General features: G+C 42.8%; 1 protein-coding gene across 2 annotated transcripts in view; it reads left to right on the top strand.

Annotated features, from left to right (window-relative positions):
* The first annotated feature begins 5,201 nt into the window (after positions 1–5,201).
* PTPN2 (protein tyrosine phosphatase non-receptor type 2) overlaps positions 5,202–12,307 on the top strand; it is an 82,247-nt gene continuing 75,141 nt past the window's right edge. Inside the window, exon 1 of one of the 2 annotated variants that reach the window (XM_045815079.2) lies at positions 5,202–5,397. In XM_045815079.2, coding sequence (XP_045671035.1) covers positions 5,329–5,397 — 69 coding nt within the window. In that variant the 5' untranslated portion in view covers positions 5,202–5,328. The remainder of the gene's footprint in view (positions 5,398–12,307) is intronic. The other variant, XM_045815083.2, reaches the window with a different exon arrangement.

The following is a 12,307-nucleotide window of genomic DNA, read 5'->3' as shown; positions in this document are numbered from 1 at the left end:
AATTAACAGGGGAAAAAAAAAACTGGATTCAAGCAAAACAAGTATTTATTACACGGGACTACATGAACTAAGGACGATAATTACAATTATTTATGAGTTTTTGTATTTAAAAGATTGCTGATTCTTGGGGCACCTTCCTGGCTCAGTGGGTAGAGTATGTGATTCTTGATCTCAGGGTTGTGAGTTCTAGCCCCACACTGGGTGTAGAGATTACTTAAAAATAAATAAATAAATAAATAAATAAATAAATAAATAAATAAATAAATAAATAAACAAACTTGAAAAAAGAAAATATTGTTGATTTAAAAATTTGTACTTTCCAGATATAATGGAATCTTTCCTCTCAAGCTAACTACGACTGACAGAAATTTGGTAAATTATCCCCTTATAAGTAGAGTTGAAATATTTATGTTTTTCTCCCTACTGGATCCCTCCAGAATTCAGAAACTCTTAGTGAGTATTCTTATTTTCATGGCAATATAGTTATTGACATAAGTTCAATAAGAATCTGTTCTTGTAACAGAACACAATTGGAAACATTGTTGTAATACTAAGCTTTAAATAAATGTTATATTTGAGAGAGATACAAATACATTTAGATACAACTGGATAGCTTTACGGAACTAAAGTTGACGTCGTGGAGCCAATAAAGCCCATTGGAAAAATTGGCTTGGTACCTTGGTTATAGGGTTCCCAGCATCAGGTAAGAAAGGTTGCTCCCTGCAGGCACAGGAACCTAAGGATATTTTGGGTACCTTGAGAAAAGAGGAATTCACCCCAATCTATAGGTACTGCAGGCAAAGTCTGATGGTGAGTCCTCAGTGTATCTTCTTAGCTTCAAGAGGCTTTTAAAAATTCAATCTTAGATTCCTTATGAAAAATTCCAGCCAACCAGATTTAAAAGAGCCTATCTGGTCAATCACAGTCTTGATGCACTTACGTAAATAATCAAGCCAACTTTATTGAAATTAGATTTGGTTTGCAGATGAATTAGTCTTGCTGTGGGTATCTTTGATAAAAACGAGCAAAATTGTAGAGGAAAAATTATGTTTCAGTAATATACCTTTTTGGGTATAAAATTCTAGCACTATTAACTGTCTGTGAGATTTTACTTTCTCAAAAAACTGGGCTAGATCCTGCATTCTTCTAATTTATTCCAAAATTCATCTATAACTCTTCAAGCTAACATTTCCAATTTTCTCCCACTCTTTTGACTTGGAATCATTGAGAACTAAAACTGCCCTTTTCCTGAAGCCATGCAAACTAATGCTGGACAACTTGATATAAACTTCAGAGAAATCACCACAGCCATTCATGTATAGACAATCTTCATGCCTGCTGCTGTGTAGGCCATTCAGAAAGACCACCAGACCCATTCAAACTGCATATCAGGAAAATCTATCGGATTGTTACTGCTTGCCCTCACTCTATCCAAAGATGCTTCAGGCTGGACATCCAGAAATCTTCTTGACCAGCTGCCTTCAGAATTCAGAAACTGGGACTCTAAGCTGCTCCAATTATTAACCTTTGTTTTTCTTTTTCTTTTTCCCCATAGAAACGCCTCTTATTAAATACTTGATTGCTTGCACCATAGGCCTAACTTTGGGAGCCCACCTGTATCACTGTCTCTTGAAATGAGACACAATTGATTAACTAAACTAGCCTAGTCTCAGGACTAAGACCCTGGTTCATTGAGCTGGAGCTTAACTTGTAGACTGTGAAACTTCTTGGGGAAGTTTCAAATGTGTGAGGGAAGGGGCTCAGAATAAGTCCGCCCAAATATGCTACTTTGACGTATGGACTATTTTCAGCTGAAGGCAGTCAAGACCCAGCAGACTCAGGAAAAACTTTTACTTCTCATTAAACTAACTAAAAGAATTTGGATAGAAGGCTTGGTCCAGAAAGAGAGCTTTTACCAAGAGATAACTTCGTTTTCTGTGTGGCAGAATAAACATCTAATTACCAAATACAAGCTCTTCTTACTGTTCAGTGACTCACCCTCCTCCTCTTTGAAGCCCTGGACCCCTATCCTATTCCTTAGCTCAAGATGGCATATAAGCCTCAATTGCTGAGCTCATCCTTGAATATCATAGTCTTATGGGGCTCCCATATGTATATAATCAACTTTGTTTTTCTCTTGTTAATGTTTTATGTTAATTTGATTATTAGAAACAGCCAAAGAATCTGGAAGGGTTGAAGGAGAACTTTTTCCTTCCCAACAATCTCGGGAGATACCATGCCTTTAATATAAATAATCAGTTTCAGTGACAGAACTTCAGAAACCAGGGCCATTAGATTGTGGGATATTTCTGGAGGAGTTCCATGTATTTGTAAATTACACTATGTAAAGAGAAAGGCTGGTTGGCTGCTTAATTTTCTGTTACTACACTTTCTTCTACCTCCTGTAGCTTATTGTCTTTACTGGTAAAAATGTTCACTGTGTATATAAGGACTTTTTTTTTCATCCATGTATTTTAATCCTTTCAGACAGCTCTGTCTCATAGAACTTTGATGATATGTGTGCTCTGTGATACATTAGCCACTAGCCACATGTGGCTATTGAGCATTTGAAATGTGGCTAGTGCAACTGAGGAACTGAATTCTTACTTTCTGTGAAAGAAAAAATTATTCACACTTGTTGAAAATGATGTTAGGAAGGCTTTATTCATAGTGACGGGGGCTATTGCAATAGGAATAGGGACCACTGCAATGGGTTTTGCAGTGGTGGAGAGATTGAGCTTAACTTTCTTTTATCCTTCCAAATTTTTATTTAAATTCCAGTTAATATCTAGGGTAATATTGGTTTCAGGAGAATTTAGTGATTCATCACTTACATATAGCACCCAGTGCTCATCATAAGTGCCCTCCTTAATACCCAATCGCCCATTTAGCTTATCCCCCACCCACCTCTCTCCGTCAACCCTGCTTGTTCTCTATCGTTAAGAGTCTCTTATGGTTTGCCACCCCCTTCTCCTCTTGTTCTCTTCCTATAGCATCATCTGTTTTGTTTCCAAAATTCCACATGAGTGAAATCATATGGTATTTGTCTTTCTCTGACTGACTTATTTCACTTAGCTAACACACTTTAGCTCCATCCACGTTGCTGCAAATGGCAAGAGTTCATTCTTTTTGATGGCTGAGTAATATTCCATTATCTATGTATATATACACACATACATATATATACACATATATGTATATATATACACACATATATGTATATCTATACACACACACACACACACACACATCTTCATCCATTCATCAGTTGATGGACACTTGGATTAAGCTCAACTTTGAATACAAACAGGGCAAGCGGGAATTTACAGCTAGGGTAAAAGGTCAGTGGACAGAAAATTACTAAGAGGCATTACAAAACAAAATTCAATTGAGTAAATTTTAAAAATATTGGCTTTATATTCAATGATTCATGAATCAGGCATCATCAAACCTAGCAGACAGAAATGATCTGAGGAGCTGTACAAACTGAAAGACCCACAGGCATACGGGGGCAGGAATATGTTACTTATACTAGAGGCAAAAGGAGATTGGTTATTGCAAGGTTACTTTCCTTCAGAGGATGGCAGGGGTCTATCAACAGATTACCTAACTAGTGCTGATCAGGTGACTCCTGACTCATTTAAGATCCCATTTCTGGGAGAGCTGAAACAGTAAGTGTAGTTTTGGTAATAGGGGGCTTAGCAAGCAACTCCATTTTAGGAGTGTTGTCTTGTTTTTAACACGGAAAATATCAGGGGCATTCTGACTAAATTGACCTAATAGGATTCCTGCAGCAGGCAGGCCAGGATGATCAGATATGACTAGGGCACAGTGAAAGATGAGGAATGTGATTGAATATCGAGGGTGATCAGATATTGAGAAATGGGGGATTCTGGATAAACTTAGTAAGATTCTTGCTAGAATTAGACAATGCAAAGAAACAGGGAAGTCCAAAAGTCAATGCCTAGTTGAAAAAATGCTCAGAGGAACCTGAGCAGAATTTGTTCAAGGAGTGAATCTTTTTGTTATTTCATTATTTTAATTAAAAGTTAAACATCCAGGCACCTCGGTGGCTCAGTCGGTTAAGCCTCCAACTCTTGATTTCGGCTTAAGTCATAATCTCAGGGTCTTGGGATCAAGCCCCAAATTGGGCCCTGTGCTCAGCAGGGAGTCTGCTGGAGATTTTCTCCCTTTCCCTCTGCCCCTACCCCTGCACTCTCTCTCTCAATAAATAGGGCTGAGCGGGTGGCTCAGCCAGTTAAGCCTCTACCTTCAGCTCAGGTCATGATCCTAGGGTCTTGGGATCCAGCCCCGTATTGGGCTCCCTGCTCAGCAGGGAGTCTGTTTCTCCCTCTGCTCGTGCTGTCTCTCTCTCAAATGAATAAATAAAATCTCTGAAAATAAATAAGTATCTTTAAAAAGAAAAATAAAATTTAAATGTCAGTATTGGGTAGCACCGCTAAAATTTTTCTAACCCTTCACATTTCTTAAGAAGATTATGTAACAAGATACTATACTACTATAAGCAATGGTTTACCAGCAATGAATTAACTCAATTTGAAGAGCGATGGTTTCCGTAACTAGTGTGTTTGTGCTGTAAAAGATTGTTCTTTTTATAGGTAACATTAATTTTTAAGTTGTATGACGTTTACTTAACAACATGTATTCTCCGTAACTCCAGAAGCGGTTGCCTTTTGCGCTATACCGGTTTATTTGGCACAAAACCCTCAGGCATACAAGAGCTGGCATCTAGGCTGGTTTATACTCTCCGAGGGAGCTGAGACATATGTTTCAAAATTGGACACAGGTCTGTAAACTGACCTAGATGACCTTTAAATCAAACGAAAATACTGCATTAAAAAAAATTAAGACTAAAGAGAAAAAGAGAAATGGGATAGCAAGAACTAAGGAGGTCTTCCCAAAGGACTTTCTCGGTCCGCTCCATTCCCGGGAAACTCGCGGTACGCTATCTCCTCCCCGGGGCCAGTCCGCTCACGCCCAGGAAGCCGGTCACCTAGCGCCGAACTTCCCCAGACAGCAGCCTCTGGGTGGTCCCTCGGCCCCGCCCTCTCTCCACCTGAGCGCCCTCTGGACCACGCCTCCTCCGAGCGCCCCGCCCCGCCGCCGTCCGACTCTCGGCGGCGCGAATCGGCGCGCTGACGTCCGACGCTCCAGGTACTTTCCCCGCGGCCGGCCGAGCGAGGCGTGGGGGCGGGGCAGGGCGCGGAGCGCGCATGCGCCGCAGCGCCAGCGCTCTCCCCGGATCGTGCGGGGCCTGAGCCTCTCCGCCGGCGCAGGCTCCGCTCGCGCCAGCTCGCTCCCGCCGCCATGTCCGCCACCGTCGAGCGGGAGTTTGAGGAGTTGGATGCTCAGAATCGCTGGCAGCAGCTATACTTGGTGAGTCGCGGGCTCGCGCAGTAGCCACAGTCCTCACCGAGGACCCGGGCTCGCGCCCGCCGGCTCCCTCCCGCCTCCCCCGCCTCCTGCTCGGGGCGGAAGTGGCGGCGCGCGGGCCGCGTCAGGGCCGCGCCTGCGCCGACCGAGTCTCTGGGGCCTTCTGAAAAAAAGACCTTGGGCGGGCGGGGGTGCTCCTCGTGCGCGCAAGCGCAGAGTTAGTTCTGGAAGGCGGCTCCACAGCGGCGCCTGGTGGCGGGCGAGGATGTATTCCGCCGCCCGGCGGGGGGGCTACCTGGGAGGTCCGGGGGCTACCCGTGAGACCCGCGGGCTGTCGGAGAGGCCGAGGGGGGCCGAGAGAAGGGCGGTGAGGCCGAGGGGGGCGCGGCGGAGATCCAGCTGCACGCTTGCGGTCTTTCGCACGGCCTGGTGGCGGACTCTGCCCGCGGACACCTTTTCGCTGCCCAGGTGTTCTGTGGCTGAGCTGAGGCCGGCCGGCACCCATTTCCGAAGGCACAGCCCGCTCTGGCCGTGCTGTTACGGGTGGCTCCGGGGCCTCTCGAAATGGCAGTGCCTAAACCGTAGTGACGGCGGAAGCTCCCGGCGAATCGGCAGTGTTCATGTTTTCAGAGAGCCCAGTGTCTCAGCGCGTGGGTCGGCCTCCACAAACAGCTTCCAGGAACGAGAATATCTGGCTTTGGTTGTGTTAGTTAAGAGAAAGAATAAGGATGTTCTCTTTTAAATCTTCTTTACTGAGGAGTACTTAACATACAGTAAAACACAGATTTTTTGTATGGAGTTAAGCGAGTTTTCTGAATGTATACACCTGTGTAAGCATCAGCCAGGTCAAAATGAAGAACCTTTTCATTACCCTGAAGGTGCCGTCCTGCATAGACCCACTGTTTTGATTTCTTACCGCCATGCAATAATCCTGCCTTTTATCGAACTCATATGAGTGGAATCATGTAGTTGAGTTCTTTTGTGACTAGTTTCTTAACATCAACTGGAGAACCTTTCAATTCATAAAGGAATTTATCTCTTTGAAAATGATTTAGTTGCCTGCTCTGTACTGCTTAATTATTAGCATATTGTTTCCAAGATTAAATTGAGTGGTTGGTGAGTTAAATGTTGCTTCTGCTGTTCGGGTCACTATACAGAAAAAGAAAGGAAAAAAAAGGTTTTCCCGTAAATCTGGATGATCCTGGGCTTCTCCCCATTTAAATTCATTTAATTAAAGGACAGTAAAGAATGTTTCTTTGTCATTATGATCAGAATGTAACATTTTTTTCTTGAACACATTAGCAGGAAGTATAATAAATAACCTAATTCACATTAGTACAGAGTATGTTAGAGTACTAACTTTTAAGAAAGCTAGTAATGGCTTTACTGATTATAGTATATTTTAAATGCACATTCTAGTAGAAATCTTTATGTGAGAGCCTGCTAGCTGTGTCTTCTCCAGTTACATTTGTTTAAACAGAAGCTACGGTCTCCAAGTTGATAGTGATATATCAAAATACGGATTTGAGAAGAGAAAGGTGAATGCTGCAACTTCAGCTTAACATTTTGGGTAAGCAGTTTGATTGGGGGGGTGGGGATAGCATTAATATCTTTGAAAATTTAATGAAAACTGTAATCCCTCTCACCAGAAAAATGCACTTTCTTATATCCACTGAAAATTTCACATTCAATTTCAAGGAATTCAGGAAACCCTTCCAGGGACTTATGCCAAGGAATCCTTTAGTAGGTTAGTCAATGCTATTATTATTTTTTCGTAATGGAAGAAGAAGAGCATTAGTTTGGTCAGTAGAAATCATGCAAAACATACTGGTGTTATAATAAAAGTGGGTCACAAACCAAGAAAGTTAGAAATGGAAAGCAAGACTAGGAGAAGGTTTTCCTTTGACTCTAGAATATACATTCAGCCATACTACAAATATGTACTGAGCACCAGTGTTGTGCCAGTCCCTGCTCTGGGCCTTTGAGATTGGGCAGAGAATGCAGCAAAGTTCTTCTCTTGAGGAGCTCACAGTTCTAGGACTTGTTCTTTTGATGGCCTCATCGCCATTCCCTATTTTCATTCATTCACTCCTAACACATCTATTATGTACCATTGTTAGACTGAGTCCCAGCTCTCAAGGATCCAGCCTGATGGGAGTAGTAAATGGGTAGGAAGATTGAAACATAAAAGTAAGAAATGCAAAAGCTAGTTTTAAGCACAGGGTGTTATCTGATCCCCAAAGGGGTGCACCTGGGAGTTCTGGTGGTGCTTCCTGCAGGAGGGATGGCCTTACCTAAGTCTTGAAGGACAAGTTGGCTCGGTGAGGAGAATAAGGGAGGGGGAAAGAATTAGTGTTCCAGAGAAGGAAGGAATGTGTGTAGAGGCTACCAACAAGTTAGCCTTGTGAGGAGTATGGAATGAAGTTGAGGTGCTGAAGGGATAAGGCTGGAGAGTAAGACAGAGCCTGTTAGGTACCTGTAGATCAGACTACGGAATTTGAGCTAGTTGATAGGACTCATTGAGGAATTGTAAGCCTGGAAGTACCATGCTCATGCTGTATTTACTTTTTAAAAAATTTTTAATTTAACTTTATTATTATTTTTTAAAGGTTTTACTTATTTTTTGTCAGAGCGAGCAAGTGCACAAGCAGGGGGAGCATCAGGCAGAGGGAGGAGCAGGCTCCCTGCTGAGCAAGGAGCCCGATGCGGGACTCACTCCCAGGACTCTGGGATCATGACCTGAGCAGACGCTTAACCGACTGAGCCACCCAGGTGTCGCTTCACTATATTTACTTTTTAGTAAGATCGTTCTACTAGTTAGTGTGATTGATGGGGCCATCCCTAGGCAGGTAGTACAGGGAAGTAGTCTGTTGGAAAACACCTGGAGAGGACTGTTGACCTCCTGAACTAAAGCAGTGGCAGGAGGAATGAAGGGGAGATACAGATTTGAAGTGGTAATGGGATAAGATATGTTTGGTTTCGAAATTGTTCAGTTTGAGATGCCTGTAAGACGTCAAAATAGAAATAGTTTAATATATAAATATGGACTTCAGGGTAGGTCTGAGCTGTGAATAGGATTTTGGAAATCATGAGCACATAGGTGGTGTTTGAAGTCCTAGATATGAATGAGATCATCTAGGGAAAATATGGAGGGTTTGGAAATGCCAACAGCAGAAATCTTGACCACCACCAACAATTAAGGGCATAGGTAAAGAAAGGAGCTTGCAAAAACTGGAGAGGAATAACCATGGAAGTAGGGAGATAATTGATTGTGGGTGTGAAGGAAGTTGATGGCCAGGAGGGCCACATGCAGCAGACGGGACAAATAAAGTCAAAACTGAAAGGGCCCATTGACTTAAGGAGTGGGTGATCAACAGATACCTTTATTTTTTATTTGTTTTGTTTTGTTTTGTTCTTGTTTTTTTAGAGAGGGAGAGAGAGGGAAGGAAGGAGGAGGTGGGCAGAGGGAGGAAGGGAGAGAGAGAACCTTAAGCAAGTTCCGTGTCCAGTGTGAAGAGTGACCTGAGGCTTGATCTCACAACCCTTGAGATTTTGACCTGAGCCAAAATCAAGAGTCGAAGCCTGACCCACTTCAGCCACCCACGTGCCCCTAGACGCCTTTAAAGAGAACAATTTCAGTGGAGTACAGAAGTCAGATGCTGGGCATTGAGAAGAGAAGGTGGGAAGAAGTATAACCAGGTAAGTGTAGACCATTCTATTAGGAAGCCCAACTTGACTGATGGAGTGGGGAAGGTAGCTAAAATGAAGCACAGTTATGTCCCTTCTTACTGAAAACCTTCAGTGGTTTCCCACTTCTCATGATGTAAAGTTCAGATCCTTCTGTGGCTCACAAGACCACATGGTCGGCCTCCCTATATGACTGACTTCCCTCTTGCCACTGGGTTCTATTCCTTGAAATATGTGTCCATTCTTCCCTGAGGGTCTTCATAATTGTAGCTCTCTTTGCCTTACCACAACTTATCCCCCTTTTTTCCCCATTAACTACCTCCTACTCATCCCTGAAGACTCACTTCCTTGGGGGAGGGGGGCTTCCTGCCCCTCCCCGCAGGATATGATCCCCTGTTACATACTCCGTAGTGTTCCACGACTTCCCCTTTCATAGCATTGTGTTGAATGTACTGCACAGCAGATTATTTAGGGAACACAAATTTGCATTACTGTTACTTGAGTAGGGAAAAAGTGCTTAAGTGGGCTCTCTGCTTTGTCACAAGACTGGGTGATATTTGTGTTAATTTTTTTTGGCAGTGCTAATTGGATTAGGAAAAGAAAAGCTTCGCTCTTGGGCAAACACTGGATACAACTAAACGTTGGACTTGCTTAGTGGTGTGAAAACTTTCACTTTACACCTTATTGAAAGTCTTTCAGGAAAGGAAAAATGAATTGATTATTTTGAGTCTGAAACTCTTTGGCCCCTTACTCCGTTTTACCCAGTTTTGAACAGTTGCTTTTACAACGGAGCTTTTGGTAATAGGAGGTTTCTTGGGAATGAATTATGGGGTTAGAGCAGAACAGACTATGAATTTCTCTTCTGCACTATCATCAGAGCTTCATGGTAGCAGTGCCAAGGCCTTGGACAGCATCAGGCACTTACTAGGTACATGAGAAATATTTGTTGAATAATGACTTCTTATCAGAGAAGGCTGAGTTGATATGTTTTCATTGGGTGGGGGGCAGGGAGGATAAGCCTAAAGAGGGAGGTTGGAAGTTGAAGAAATAGAAGAGATTACTGTTGGTGCCAGCAACCTTGAAAAGCAGGTACTTGATGGGAGCAAAAGCACACAGATGGAAGAACTGGCCTTGAAAGGGCACAGCTGGCAGAAGTGAGATTGCTGGAAAAGTCTAATTTGGCTTGACTGACAAACTAATGACATTAATGTAGTCTCAGGTTAACTGCCTTTTGAGAAATGTTCATGACTGCTTTTTTGCCTTGAGTCACTGCTGATTGCTATCTGAATCAGGCTGGGGCATGAGAAGGGCAGAGAAAAGAATGAAGTTTTGTGAGCTTTCAGGGAAGGGAGTAAAACTGTAGGGAAATGGCAAAAAACCCCCACTAAGCCATGGAATAATGTTTCTAGTAAACGGTGGCTCAGAAAGAATTTGGTTGACTAATCAGTTTAGGAGCCATGAAACTCTTAACTGGTCATTTTTCTTTATTAGAAAGCTGTAGTTCAAATGCTGTCGGAGTAAGAGACACTTGTGAGTTAGCTAAATTTTAGGAGTAGGGCATCAAGGGAAGTCTATTTTTCTACTATTTATAGTGGGTAGCCATAGGATAAACCAAAGCTTTCTTATTCTAGAACACTTTCTTTGCAGTGGTTACTGCACATTGTCCTACAATTGTTTAATCTTACGGTTTGGGGTTTCACATGGTTGCATGTGCTCTTGCTATACAGACTCCTTGAATTTCATTGAAAATAGCCTGCTTTCTCACACTTTGGAGTCTTTATGTATGTTGGATATATTCTGAGCCTTCCTTATCTGTCTAGGAAACCTCTTCAAGACTAGCCACTGGTCTCCTTAGGCAAAGTTATGTGATTCCTGAACCCTCTATATTCTTTTATTAGAGTATGAATCACTGCTCCCCTTTTAAAATGTCAGCACCTTGGGGTGTCTGGCTGGCTCAGTTGGTGGAGCATGTGACTCTCCATCTCAGGGTTGTGAGTTCAAACCCCACGTTGGGTGTAGAGATTACTTAAAAATCTTTAAATAGATAACATGTCAGCACCTTGGTTTATTCCAGCCCCCTCATTCACAGCTGAGGAGATGCCTGTCCATCATGAAGTTGGGACTTGCATAAGGTTACCACCATATCCGACAGTGACACAGATGGGACCCAAATTTAGTCTTTATGATTCTTATTTCTATGTTATCCCAATTTGCCAGTGTGACTGCTTATATTGCTTTCTCCTTAAGATCTACTTGAGATTAACGACACCGAGGGAATCATTTAAATTTTTCGTAGCAAGGAGAGAACGGAATGTGTTATGATAGGTGGGGTCATTTTGGGATTGGAGGCGTTTAAAACAGTATCTGGGATCCATGGATTGAAACTGTATGCTAAATTATGTGTATGTGTGAGTGTATTTGGGTATTTTGTTTCTAGGTGATTCCATAGCTTTTGTTCTTATGTGGATCTCTGTGACTCTTCAATAGGTAAGGACTACCACTTTAAGGGAAAGCAGCCTTGGGAATGGTGCCCAATAGAGAATATATAACTAGAAATTATAACTGAGTTTTGCCTCTTATGTATGTTCTGTAGTTATGATACCTGCCTGCAGTTGTGGAAATCCAGACTGTCACGTTTGTCCTCTAGCCTTTCTAGCTTGCTTTTTTCAATTTCTTGATTGGTTGATTTTTGAGGGAGGGCAGAGGGAGCAGGAGAGAGGCTCTTACGCAGGCTGCATACCCAGCATGGAGCTTGATGGGGATCTCCATCTCACAACTCTGAGATCATGAACTGGTCAAGATTCAGACGCTCAAACAGCTGAACCACCCAGGCGCCCCTCACTTTCTTGATTTTAACTGCAATCTCCAAGAACTCTTTGACTTCTCCCAGATTGCTACTATGCTCATAACCTGTTCCCAGTTAGAGACCTGTTACAGCTCTTGCAGTCTCCTGTTCTCTTGTCGTTCTGTTTCCCTGCTTGATCTCTTAGTGCTCTGTTAAGTCGCTGTTTCTTGGTAAGCTGTTAGGGCTTGTTTATTTTTTTTCATTTTTAAAAAAGATTTTATGTATGTATGTATGAATGAATGAATGAGATAGCATGAGCAGGGAGGAGCAGAGGGAGAGGGAAAGAAGCAGACTCCGTGCTGAGCACAGACCCAGATACGGAGCTTGGTCCCATGACCCTGAGATCATGATCTGAGCCAAAATCAAGAGCTGGACACTCAA

Source organism: Ursus americanus, chromosome 30, assembly GCF_024610735.1.
Source record: "Ursus americanus isolate L20-20 chromosome 30, mUrsAme1.1.p, whole genome shotgun sequence".
Lineage (NCBI taxonomy): Eukaryota > Metazoa > Chordata > Mammalia > Carnivora > Ursidae > Ursus > Ursus americanus.
This window is presented reverse-complemented; position numbering and strand designations above follow the sequence as displayed.